This window comes from Gavia stellata, chromosome 10, assembly GCF_030936135.1.
Source record: "Gavia stellata isolate bGavSte3 chromosome 10, bGavSte3.hap2, whole genome shotgun sequence".
Classification (NCBI taxonomy): domain Eukaryota; kingdom Metazoa; phylum Chordata; class Aves; order Gaviiformes; family Gaviidae; genus Gavia; species Gavia stellata.
The window spans coordinates 25,231,049-25,244,154 of record NC_082603.1 but is presented as its reverse complement, the minus strand read 5'-3'; the positions used below and the strand labels follow the sequence as shown (position 1 = coordinate 25,244,154).

Here is a 13,106-nt window from a genome sequence, read left to right as displayed (position 1 = left end):
GCATTCGTTTCTGCAGCTACCCCTCCCCCCCGCCTAGTTTTTTAAGTTAAACTATCTCTTGCTTTAAAGAGAGCAAATACACAGCAGTGGCTTTCATCACTGCTGTATAATAGAGCAGTAATTCTGTGCCAGGGACTGTTTTCTATTTTATTTTAAAGGGTTTATAAAACAGTGTATGTAATTGAGTGAGTAAACTGAACGTTTTCTGGAGCCCCTGAGGGCTGGAACTTCGTGGTGGTCCTGGGCCTAGGCCCTAACCTTTTTTTTTTTCCTCTCTCTTTTTTTTTTTTCCTCCCTTTCCCCTCCTTCCCCTCCTCCTTTACAACCCAGCGTTGCCACCAGCAGCAGCAGCAGCAATCTGTCTGGGGCTAATTGAGCAAACAACAAGGAGATGCTTTCACATGGCTTTTAGAGGAATGCTCCGGCATCCCCTTTCTGTAAGCAGCTTGGCAGGAACCTGCCAGGAAGGCTGGGGAGTGCTGGGTCCCCGGCCCCCAGCCCGCTGGTGGGGTTTGTGCTGGGCTGCGCAGTCATTTCCGTCCCTCTGTTTATTTGCATTACAATTTGTTTTTAGCCAAGCACCAAAAGCTGCGCTGCTCCCCAGCTCTCTAGCTCTTCTTGTCTTGTGCGTATGTTTTTAAGGGGCTAGTGTACAGTATGTGTAAACAAATGTCTTCCAAAGCGGGAACGCATATATAATGAATGACAGGTTTTTGATTTGCACTCAGTAATATCTCCGTGGACATTCGGTTCAAGCACCCAGGCTGACTTCAGGCTGGGCTGCGTCAGCAAGTTGAAGCAAAGTGCTAATCAGGAGGTTGAATGTGTTGATCAGCTCTGGATTTGCTTAGCACCAGATGCTCCCAATCTGAGAAGATCTAGTTGAACATGATTTAAGGTTGCAGAGTCCAACTCAGACTTTCTGAAAGTCCTTTCTCTAATCCTTCTTCTTTCTCTGTGAGCTGAATGCATCTGTAACCCTGCCAGTGTCAGATAAAAGGCAGCCTGGTAAGAAATCCCTAATGGGGAGCTGGGGAAGGAGAAGGGAGCTGAACAGCTAAGCATGTGAGGTACTTCTCCCTCCTCCCCCAGAGTTTCAGGCAGAGTTTCTGCATGAACTGAGCTTGCTGGTACCAGCCAGAGCCACTGGCAACTGGCAGCCCCGGCTGATAATGAAACACTATCCACAGCTCGGTTCTTTGGCACACGCAGTGGAGTCTGAATTCTCTTCCCTCCACAAGGAGGGCTTTGGGAAGGGAAGAGGGAAGTGGGGTGAATCCTTATCTGCCTATCGCATCCCCTGGGGGTGCGGAATCAGGCTTTGTTTCTAGCAAAACCATTCCTTTATCACTTAAAAACTTTCTTGCGGATTTGAGGCAGGCACATTCATGTGTTTTCTTTTAGCCTGTACAAGGAGAAATGAGTTGGGTGATTTCATGTGAGTCTCCGAGGTAGCAGTGACATACCAGTCAGGCTGTGTGTGCCCATTTCGGGGAATACAGGCGACACGGATCAAGGAGGAGATGAAACAGGCAGATGGGAGATGAGGGAACGCATGCTCTGATTTCCTGTGTGGCTTTGGCTACTTAAACTCCCTCAACTTGCTGCTGCCTCAGTTTTCCCATCTATAAAATGGGAATGCTCCTATTTGCCCACTCTCGAAAAGCATTTGAACTCATCAGGTGTAAAATGCAAGATATCATAAGGTGACTACAAGCATGTCAGTGCAAAATACAAATAGTTGGTACCACCTCTGCAATAAAGTATGTGACAGGACCCGTCCCAGCTGTGCACGTTTAGGACAGTGCAGGATGCTGTCTGAAATGAAGCAAGAAGTTCCTTATTAAAAAGTATTGCTACAGATAACCTATATATAGAACCATAAATTGATATGGCTCTTTATAAGCCTAGATGAAGGCATGTTTAATCTGCAGAGGCATAACGTAATTACTCTCGCTGGATGGTAGCCAGGGTCTTATTCACATCACAGAAATCAACATGATAGGTAGTCTGCTTGGAGGAGGTTCAGGAATGGAGTCACAGGAGTTGCTACAGGGCCTGTTTGAGATATATTGGGAAAATTGTTGGGGGTGAGGAATGTTATAGCAAGAAGTGCTGCAGGTTGGATTTGAGGTACCTTGGCAAAGCTGTGTGGGGTCCAGGACGGGAGGAGAGAGGCGCTGAAGGCTGGACTTGGGGCTATTGGCAGAGCTGTGCTGGAGAGGTTGTGTGGTGCTACCTACATCACGCTTGCACCTGGCAGTTGCACAGACAGTCCCTCATTTTCCTGAGCACTGCATCCACCTCTGCTTGTCCTGCCCAAAGTGCTGTAGATTGGGCTCCACATTCCGACTTCGAGCTCCAAGATGTTAGCATGAGCCTCCAGGATTAATTATCAGTTGTCACTAAATACCCTGAGCAAAGAACTAAATTACTCAATCTGATGCTGAAGGTGAGAAGCAGCTCCTTGATCTCCTTATTTTTGCCTACACGAAGAGTCTCTGAAAGGCAGTCATGTGGTTAACCCAACTCTGTCCCCCAGGCTGAGGGACAGCAGCATTCATATGATTGTGGGGTTGGGGTTGTAGTGGGAAATTATCTTGCCATAGTCCAAAACGCCTTGAAGTTTACAGAGCAGTTTTTGATCAAACCTTTTCTGGAGCAATGGTTTGCATGGTGCAAAGGTAATGTCTTGAATTTTAAACCAAGAGAAGCATCGTGTTGGCCCTGCCAGTTTGGGGATTGCCAGGAATTTCTTCATTTAGCCAAAGGTGGTATGTTTGTTGTTTTGCAGCAGTCTTGCAAAATCCACTCCCCTGAGGGGAGGAGTTTTAGGTGGGTAAATAAAACACAACTCCTTATTTCCCTCATCCTTGGCTATCCATCCCCCACTGCTGTGTGAGGTGTGGGAGACAACACAGCCTCCATCAGTGCATCCCAGCATCTCACATGCCTTGATGCTTTTTCCCAGGCTCCAGACCTGATTGTTATTCCTAATGTGCAGAAGGAGAGATGGAGAGCCTAGGGGCATGGGTCAAACCACCTGAGCTCCACCTGAGTAGGTGTCCAGCTCCCAGAGAGCAATTTAGATTCACCACCTCCCCCCACGGAACCCTGAGGACACCCACTTCGAGCACACCAGCTTTGTGTCACACTCTAAGGCCACATGCTTGGGGTTTTTAGGCACTAGGCTTTCAGTTGCGCGTTTTTATTATTTTGGCTTTAGATCCCTTATTTGCAGTCCTTCCCTGACAAGCTGCTTTTGCATTTTAAAGGGAAGGCTCTTTCAGTACAGTGCATTAACAGTGCTGGGGCAGGGACTGGCACATTAATGTGTCCACTGGGGCTGTGCAGAGCTCCTGGGAACAGGCAAAGGAGCGACCTTGTAGAAATTGCACCTCCAACAAATTTGCTCCACAGGAGTCTGAGGTGTGCCATCCACCGTTACCCTCAGAGACGATTAACTGTGCTCAGAGACCTTCCTTCACACGGATACTTTTGGAAAGGCTCCATCCAGATTTTTTGAATCCAGGAGGGAGAATTCAGGTTTAAATTACAAAAAAAAAAAAGCCCTTTTTTTTTTTTTAAGCTGCCAGCATTGAGTTGGGATTCCTGAGAGGATCTCACGCTGCCTCGGTCATGGCCTCCCGACACTGAGCAGCCCCTCTCCTCCCCAGTCTCCTTGCAGTTTGAGGGCACACAGCGCACTTCAGGGCCAGGGTGGATTATTGATCTTTAATTTTATGTCATATCTCCGTGTTGGATGTCGATGGTTCTTTGCCTCGACCTAGGTGTGCACCTGTCAGCAGCAGCTGTGATTTCCGTCGGGCCTCTCTTGTTTAGTAGTGACACATACATGTGAAAACTCTCATTAGAGAAACCTCCTGATGTTTTGTCAGTTGTTTAGGCTTTTGCCATGTGTGTGGGATACTATCAGAGAGATGCTGGAGTCCAAAGAAAGGCAGCAAATCCCTGTTCGAGTTCCCCAGAATCTGCTTTTCTCATTTGTTTTAAAGTTGCAGATTTGAAAAATCCAAGGTCTGAAATGCTGCTGTAAAACTCAATTCCTCTTCTTTTCCTCCCTCTCTCTTTTCAGCCAAACATGTTAATGAAGTCATTGTGGGCACCGAACAGCTGATGGAGATATAACCCAAGTAGGTTTTAAAGATGATTTTATGGAAGCCAGCAGCAGAACCAGATGTTCAAGCATCGTAAGATCATCCGTACGGATCAGTACTGGCACAGTTTACCCTGTCATTGCTCCTTTCCTGTTCAGCTTTATATTTATGTCTTAATAAAGAAGTATTTACAGAGCGGTGTGTCCGTCAGCCCCTCCCCCCTCATTGGGATGCACGCGGGTTTGTGCCGGGTAATATCAGTTCCTGCGCGCCGGGCGAACGCACTGTACTTTTCCAGCAGAAGGGAGAGCGGGGACCACACAGACTGTGCCCACTCCAAAGAATGACTTAGCCGCCCTCCCTGCGATGTAAACCATGTCCCTGCAGTCCTGCGCCACCACGCCCGAGCCTGGGAGAAACCGCTCGCTCGGGATGCTGCTTGTGCATCTCATCAACGCAGCAGGTGGGCAGTGAAACACAGCACTAACACGGGCGGCTCTTTGCAGCCCAGCAGCTTCGCCAGCCTCCTCCTCCCCTCTCTCGCTCGCTCTCATGATGCTACCCCATAGCACAGCAGTGTTTAAGCTGTGCCACTTCTGTAATGCAGTTGAGGAGTTTGGCACCCATTTCCTTCAGGGCTGAGTTTGGTCCGTGACTTTGAAATCCTGCCCAAGAGCAAGTATGTGAGAGGGATGGAGGGATGGGGGAGTGTGGAGGGGAAGTGGGGCATGAGCAGTGAGCGGGTATTCTCTGCCTTATTCTGACGGTTCTTCCGTTTGTCGGTCCGCTGCTCCTAATCCCAGAAAAGAGATCCCTCCCCACGTCTGGATGATCTGTGGATGACTATACCTACGTCTGTCAGATGAGTCGAGCGCACTAATGTGAAACGCACAGCATTGCGGTCAGGGGTTGTGCCAGGATTGTAAAGCACCTGGACGGGATTGAAACACAAGCTGTTCTTTAACGTTTATAAATTGGACACGAGTTCCTACCTAAAAGCTGTTTATTAGAATCTACTAGGATTCAATGGGACATTTATCTGCCCTGGGCAGTTTGACGTCCAAAGGTGCTTACAGCAACTGGCTAGGATGATATTTCGTTAACTGAAGTGATAAATGTTAAATGTGTGCTTCATGGGCACCGGTGTCCCCAAGGAAAATTACCATTTCCTAGCTAATTTGACAGGAGAGAGATTATAATCCAGACATTCCCCGAGTTTCATAAACAAAATCCCTCCTCTAAAGGACCAGACTGGAGTGGAAAGTATGGGTAAGGATGAGCTTCGAGGCCTTTGACAAGGTGCAGAAAGAAGAAACGTGCTGCATTTCAGCTCCGGCTTTGTGCTGGAGGTTTTGCCTTGTGTATGTGTGCAAACATGTTCCTAAGGTACGAAGCCTTTTTCATCCAGGGATCGCAGAGGCTTTACAAAGGTTAATTAAAGGGAGTTCTTGTCTCTGTGTGCGGCAAGGGAGCGAGGCATCCATTTTGGGTGTGTAGAAACAGAAGCAGAGTGGAGCATAATTACCTGGCTTTGCATTTTACCAGAAGGCTGTGGCAAAGCTGATAGAGGTCCGCAGGGACTTTGACTCCCGGTCCTTTTGCTTAAACACAAAGCCTTCTCCCTTTCTGTTTTTAACATACATCTTAACTTCTGAAAAGTCTGCATCCCCTTACTTAACAGCTACAGCTTTACCTCCTTGTGCCTTAATTATGTGTTAAAGTCTCAGTCCTTTTGTTTAGCTAATTTAAGAGGGTGGGGGGCTCTTTACTGTGTCGGTTAGAATTTAGCATTAATTTAGTGTTCTCTGACACTTGAAAACCTGGCCGGGATTTGAGGCGTTTTCTTTTCCTTTTTGCCTTTTACGACCTGCAGGTGTTTGGTGTGAGATAAAAGTAGATCTCAAAGTGAGATTTCACAGCACAAATTATCAAAGTGAAGATTCACTCTTGATGTATTCTACGTGTGTGGCAGTAATTATGAAAAATAATTCGGGATAATAGGGCCTTCAGGAATCCCAAGGCGGGCACTGGGAGGTTAACCCTTCCTCATCTAACCTGGTCTCCATGACGCTGTCATCATCAGGTGGGCAGATGATGGGTTGAGTCAGGCGACTTTACAAACCGAGAGATAAACTTCTTCAAGAAAATCTGGGAGGCGACCGAGGAAAGGAGGTTCTGTTCCTGGGAAGTTTTGGATGTGACTGTTTGGTCCTAGGTCATACAGACCTTTGGAAAAGTGTTACTGGTACGGGCAGCTCACCAGCTTTGAGGAACAGGTCATCTCTCAGGAGCAAGTAAGTCTCCTCACTTTGCTGCTCTGTCACACCCAGGCAGCTGAGCGTTACAGCCCGTGCCCATCACGGTGCTGTTAGCACCAAGGCGGTGTTTCTCTGAAAAGATGGAGCTTCCCAGCTCTGTAGACACTGGTGCTTCCTGGACAGGCTTATCCTGAACGCTTCCTTGGCAGATGAGCACCTGGGGTTGATGTGAGAAGGTTCTTGCCGTGGCATGTCACGTGCTGCATCTGCACGCAGTAAAGCAGAGGCTTGCTGTGATGCCCAGCAAGGTCCCCAGCCGGCAGCACCTCCGGCTCCTGGGTTTCACTGAGCGGTGTCCCGCCAGCAGCTCCTAAAAGGCTTTTTCTGTGACCAGGGCAGCAGGTTGGCGTGGGTGCAGAGCCCAGGGGCAGCGTGTGTGCACACCTGGCTCATGCTTCCTCCCGTGGGTCCTTCACCCCCAGCACACTGTGACAGGGGCGCCTGAAGCTCTGCCCCCTTGCCCAGGCTCCTGGGAGAGGTGGGCACCGCCTGCAGCAGCTCTGTGGCAGCGAGGTCCTTCCCAGGATGTTTGCAGCCAAGCCCATTTGTAAGATGCAGATTTGGGAAGAGCATTGTTGGGCAGTTACAGGTACCCAGAGCTGTGGCTCTCCTCCCTCAACCGTTCGTGTTTGCTTTCGTAGGTGACTGTTGTGATCTTTCAGGAAGCAGCAGCTCATCTGATCCCTTCTGCAGTCAAACCGAAGTGGATGGTTCCCATCTTCCTGGCAGCCTTGGAGTGGAGCCAGGAGAGAGGGAGGCGAGCAGCCAGCCATTCCCGGGGACAGTGGGCTCCCACCCCAGCAGTGTTCAAAGGGACACAAAACCTTCTTTGCACCAGGCTTTGATCTTGCTTTTGGGACAGTTTTTTGGCTTGTGGACAGGAAGGGGAGAGGAGTGCCAGGCTGAGCGGTCATATGGCCTCAAGTCCGCAGGTCTGGGTCCCCCATCTCCGGTCAAGTTGACGCTGTGTGTGGAGCCCTAGCAATAGGACTCTCCTGAACCTGTTGGAGCTGGACTTCACAAGGACTCACCAGTTTTTTACTGCCTCCGGTCCCCAAGGTTTATTGTGCAGAGACGTGTTGCTCCTGCTGGCTTTCTTGCTGGTGTCTGCACCTTGTTTTCCTTCCTCTGGGTGCCTGGTAAGAGTGGTTTTCACCATGCCCTGCCCATCCTTTGGACTGTGCTGGTGGGACCTTCTTGTCCCAGGAGACCAGAATTTTCCTTATAAAACCCTGCAGTTCTGGGGAACATCATTGTTTTCAGGAGGTGCTTTGCTGCCTCCATGCCAGCCCAAGTCCGCAGCAAGGGCCAGTGGCTGCTCTGGTCCCTAGCTGTATTGCCCCTCTGTATTGCTAGGGGCAGGGTTAGATTGAGCCCCAGGTGGGGGGGCTCACAGAGGAGCCAGCTGCGATGCTGTGATGACTGCACGTTGCACAGCGCATGGTGTAACCCGCTCCCTGGGTACCCATCGGTCCCAGGACACTGCGGTGGCCGTCAGCGCTGCCCTTCTGTCACACGTGGCCATTCCTGTGGCCTTTGGTCACCTGTTTTAAAGGACTGACGGTTGCAGTGGGCAGTTGGGGTTGGGTTCGTTGGCATTACACATGGGCTGCACACCATGCCCCATCCCGGCCCCCCTGGTGCCATGGGGGGAGCACAAGGGAACGGGGACCTTCTTGCTGGGCAACCCGCAGGGTTAATCTGGGGACGTGGAAGGTGCCCTCACCAGGGTCTAGTGCCCAGCAAAGCCCCCGAGCATCCAGCCGGCCCGTGGAGGCTCACTTACTCTCAGCCGGGTGGCTGATTTCTGGATCCTGTCGGTTTTCACTCCATCTCCCAGGAGCCAAGGTCCACAGCCGCGCCTGTGCCTCCCAGACGGGCCGGCAGACGAGAACTTCCTTCCAGCCCCTATAGACAGACATTTTATATATGTTAAAATACGTGTGTATATAAATATGGAAAGCAAGAGCTTGGGAGAGCTTGAGTCTAAATAAACTTGTATGTTTAAGGCTTTTAAAATGCTAATGTTGAATTTCAGGGGAGGGGGGACACAAGGGGATTGTTGGACTGAGCACCAAGACAGCTGATGAGCTTGGATTGGTGCCTTTACAATTCAAGGAAAAATGGGATAGTTTGGGAAGGAAAAAGGGATTTTCTTGTTTTTGTTTTTAGTAGAAAATAAAAGAAGCTGCCTTCTTATTTGCCTCCCTCCCCCAGCGCCGGAGCAGCAAGCGACTGGTGTTGTATGCATAAGCTATTCCTTTGTGCAACATCTAAATGGTTAATTGTGTTTGAGGAAGATGTACGGGCGAATGGAGGGACCACCCAGCAAGAGACAGACAAGAAAGAGCGATCTCTGAAATGTTTAACCAGAGAGAGAGCAAAGTTGTTTAAAAATATTTAATTTACAACATTCCACACTGCTGATTATAAATTGGCCGTCCAAAAACACTGCTGCGTACGGGGAGGGATCCAGGCAGCATGAAACAAATTCTTGTGATTGTTTTTCCTATCTTCCTCCCTCCTTTCCTTGGGGAGTTTAACCCCGTGGCACGATGCAGGTCCCCCCAGGCAGGGAAGGTGGTGACCGACCGCTGTCCCCCGGGACTGTGGTCCCCGGTGAGAACACCTGCGCCCAGGGCTGGGGTGCAGACGCCTGCCGGTGCTGGGAAAGCTGGAAGGGACAGTGAGGAACGACCGACCAGCGATGCCGGCGGCGGTGACGGGCACGTTTGAGATGGCCAGCGGGTAACAGCCCCGCAGCCCCTTCCCTCTGACTTTCACCCCAGCACCGGGATTCCCCCAAAGCATCCAGCTGTGCTCCCGGGCAAGGAAAGCCGGGACTCCCCCGGCGATGGGTTGGGAGACTTGGGGAGCCAAACCCAGCTGGGCTGCGCCACCCATGAGAGGTCCCTCACCACCATGATGGTGCCCGCTCTTCGGGTCAGCTGCGCTCGGCCATGTCACCCAGCCACTCCCAGCGGTGCCGGGAAGGAGCCGGGACCTGGGACCTCGCGGGGTTGTTGAGCAACAGCAGCATCTCCCCCCGCTCGGGCCTTTCTGCAAAGGGGGTGGTTGGTGCTGGATGCCGGGAAAAAGGGATTTGGCCGCGCTGTGCTTGCAGCCGCCACTGATCCGCAGCTGGCTTTGACGCACCCAGCAGCCCCAGCTCTGCTCCCTCTGTGCGAGGGGCTGGGGCTGCTTTGCGAGGAGAGACAGTTCCCTCTGGGTGGTGGCCAGACCGTCTCCCCCATCACCTGGGGATGGCTCCTGCTCCCACTGCGACATCCTTTCCTGCCTTCGTAGCCCCCGTTCCCCTCGTGGCGAGGGAGGTCTGAGAGAGGAAGCTCCTGAGCTCCCTATCATGCTGCCCCCGGGAGACCGGGCAAGCAAAGGATGCACGCGGTGGAGGTCAGCCCCTTCTTCCCCAGCCAGCACCAACCCTGCCACTGTCCACCTTCACAGATGTCACGCAAGAGGTTGGAGAGCCACCATGCCCGGAGGGTGCCGGGGAAGGGGGGAGATGCACAGCCCCCCGGCTGGTGACCCCATGCTGCAGAGGGGATCTGAACCGAACTGAGGGACGGGGGGGATGCAAAGAGGAACTGGGATCTGAAAGTGGTGGCTGTTTTTGCTGCGGATCCCTCCTTGGCATCTCCTTGCAGATCCTGCTTTGGAGAGCGGCAGCCCGGGTGCTTTCACAGCCCTGCTGCCCTGGGGACCCTGGCCATGCAGCCAGACCTCCAGGAGCCCTGGGGAGCCCCAGCCAGTGGGGAGGGCAGGGGTCTCACCTGCTCCTGCTAGCTCTTCTGGCAAGAAGGGGGCACGGGGAGGGCCTCAGGGCTCTTCACCGGGGATTGCCACAAGTTTCCTAAACCCTAATCAGCCGGGAAGCCTCGCCGGCCACCTGGGTGCTTCCTCGCGTGCAGTGAAGGCCTGTGACAGCCTGAGGAGCCGGGGTGGGTTTGGCTGTTTGCCCCGGTGGCGAGCCCAGCTCTCGGTGGCTGAACCACTCCGGGCCCTGCCAGCCCCAGCCGGTGCCGGGAGCGAGAGCAGAGACAAAAGAGCTTGTGTCCGTCTGCCAGCAGCCGGCCCCGCCGAGCGGCCGCCCGCCCAATTAAACCGTGCCCGCTTCCCATGTGGCAGGGGCGCCCGGCGGGCTCGCTGGCCCCCTCCCACCACCCACCAGCCCTGGGGGACCCCCACCCTGTGGGGCCTCCCCTGCCTCCCCGCAGGCGCCGGCACTTCGGCAGCCCTTGCCGGGCACAAACATGCTCCCTCGGTCCCCCAGCGAGGATCTCCCAGCAGCTCGCTCTGGGGATGGCTTACCCCGTCCCCAAGCATCTCCTGTTCCCACCGTGTTCCTCACACCCTGGGGCTCACAGCAGCGGCCAGCGCAGGCAGTGGGGTGCTGAGCATCCCTCCCTGCTCCCGATGCCCCCAAGGACCAGGTCAGGATGAGACCTGGCGGCAGCAGCTGCTGCCACGGCGGGAGCATCCCCGCGCCCCATCCCGACCCGTGGGGCCGGTGTCACATCCACTTAGCCCGCTCTGAAAATCCCTCGCCCTGACACCTTGTTAAATACCCACCAGGGGTCACAGTTCCTGGGTTTCCTTTTCCTGCTTTTCCTTTACCCCGCTGAGACGTTTCGGTTGGCAGGAGCTCCCTCCACTATTAGGTATCTTTTGGGGAACAAGAAACCTAGATCACTTACAAATTAATTTGGAGTTAAACCTACAGAAAATGAGAAACATGCTGCTTTGCAGGAGAGAGCGCTTGGCCAGCGATCAAGAAAAATACATGCAAACCGCCCGATGCGGTACGCTCAGCAGTGGCCGGGGATGGGGGCTGCGTGCTCAAGGTAGCCGTCAGCTGCATTCGGGCGCGTTTTAATGGGGCCGCGGCCTTTCCTCCCAATTAAAACCGTAGCAAATGAACAAAAGGGAGAACCTGCTCCCCGGCGTGTGGGGGAGTGTGCGAGGGGATGTGGGGAAGGCCGGAGTGGGGAGGGAGGAGGTGTGGGGTGCAACGCTGTGGCACGGAGGGTCTGCCTGCCCCAGCACCTTTGCTGGACGGGGTGGGGACTGGCCGTGGGCATCACTTGCCCCACGTCGTACGGACACCTTTGCACCAGCGTTTCCCCATCACCGTGTCCCCAGGGCCGCAGCAGCTTGCACCAGTGCTGGTCCCCAAGGGGGAACACTGCGTCCCCTCGCCCCACAGCACCTTGTTGGCGCCAACCAGGTGTTGTGGGGTGAGGGGACACGGGGCTATGTGGCGGACCCCGAGCCCCCTGGCAGGCAGGTGGGTGGGTGGAGGCGGGTGGGAGCAGCCCCCCGTGCCGGGCACACCCGGAGGGTCGCGGGCGCAGGGCTGGCCGCCACCGCGCATTGTGTCTGCGGCGAGAGCGGCTGTGCCGGGAGGGGGCCGCGCGGGGGAGGCCGGGGCGGCGGAAGAGCAGTGATAAGATAAAAGGTCTGCTTTCCCATGCTGAGGAGCCGGGGGGGCGCGGGGCGAGCGCCGAGGCCACCCAGGTTTCAAGCGCTCGGCCTCGGCGCCTGACCCCGGCACATTCAGAGAGCACTTCCTAAATTTGTCTCCTGTGTTCCTGACTCACAAGCAATTTCCTCACCCATAAAACGGCATCGGCATGAAAGGACCGGCCGGGACACCAATTACTTGTCACTGTTTTACCACCCCACTGCTCACCGGTTCGCAGCCCCCGGCGCTGCCCTGCCAGGATCTGCCCCCTCCCTGCGGAGCCCCTCTGCCCTGCATGGCTGGTTGGACGGGGCGGTCGGAGTCCCCTGTGCCGTGCGGAAGGTACTGTGGGGCAGAGGGATCCCCAGTGCCCAGCACCTGGCAGAGCAGACCCGGGTCTCCAGTGCTCCTGGGTGTCTTGATTGCATCTCCCAGCCCAGACTACCATCAGGGAGACATTGAGCATCCCCGGGTCCCTCAGCCCCGCGCTGGTGTTGCCCCTGTGTTGGCGTTGTCCCTGTGGTGTTCATGATGCCCGTGTGTGGCTGCATGGGAGGGAACAAGGCACCATCATCACTACCATGGTGGCACGAGGCTTGTTGCTGAGCGTGACCAATGGCCCTGCCATGGGGCACACGGACCCACGCTGGCACACGGCATCGACATCCAAGTGCCTACATGCCCTGCCTCGTCCCTGCTCCCTGCCCCTCTGTGCTACCTCATCTGTCTCCCTGGTCCCCACTGCTGTCCCCAGCCCTGGCATGTCCCTAGCTGTTCCCATGTCCAGGCGATGAGGATGGGGATTGGCTGGTGCAGAGGGGCAGAGAGTTGTGGGAGTCTCAGAAGGGGCTGATTACAGCCAGGAGCCCCTGGAAGCCCCCATCTGCCTCCCGGGAGTGGGGAGATGCTGTGTGGCTGCGGCCACAGCCTGACCTTCCCCAGCACTGATTACCCACCCTCCCCGCAGCAAATTGCTCCCGGCTTCATGCCGGCAGCGGGTGAGGTTTGCCCAGGGCCCAGCGAGCGCCACGGTGGCTGCTAAATGGGTTTTATGGTGGGATTTAGGGACTTTTCTGCCGGGTAATTGATTTGCCCAGGCAGTAAAAGATCAAGGCAGGGGCTCAGACACTGGCTCCCAGCATCTGCCCACCGAGCGGGCCGGGGCGCAGGCGGCTCGGGGCATGGCCG

The 13,106-nt window shown here is 54.4% G+C and overlaps 1 protein-coding gene across 1 annotated transcript in view; it reads left to right on the top strand.

Moving 5' to 3' along the window:
* Positions 1-4,313, top strand: part of EIF2B3 (eukaryotic translation initiation factor 2B subunit gamma) — a 104,375-nt gene extending 100,062 nt beyond the window's left edge. Inside the window, exon 12 of the mRNA XM_059822030.1 lies at positions 4,097-4,313. Coding sequence (XP_059678013.1) covers positions 4,097-4,149 — 53 coding nt within the window. The 3' untranslated portion in view covers positions 4,150-4,313. The remainder of the gene's footprint in view (positions 1-4,096) is intronic.
* Positions 4,314-13,106: the final 8,793 nt, after the last annotated feature.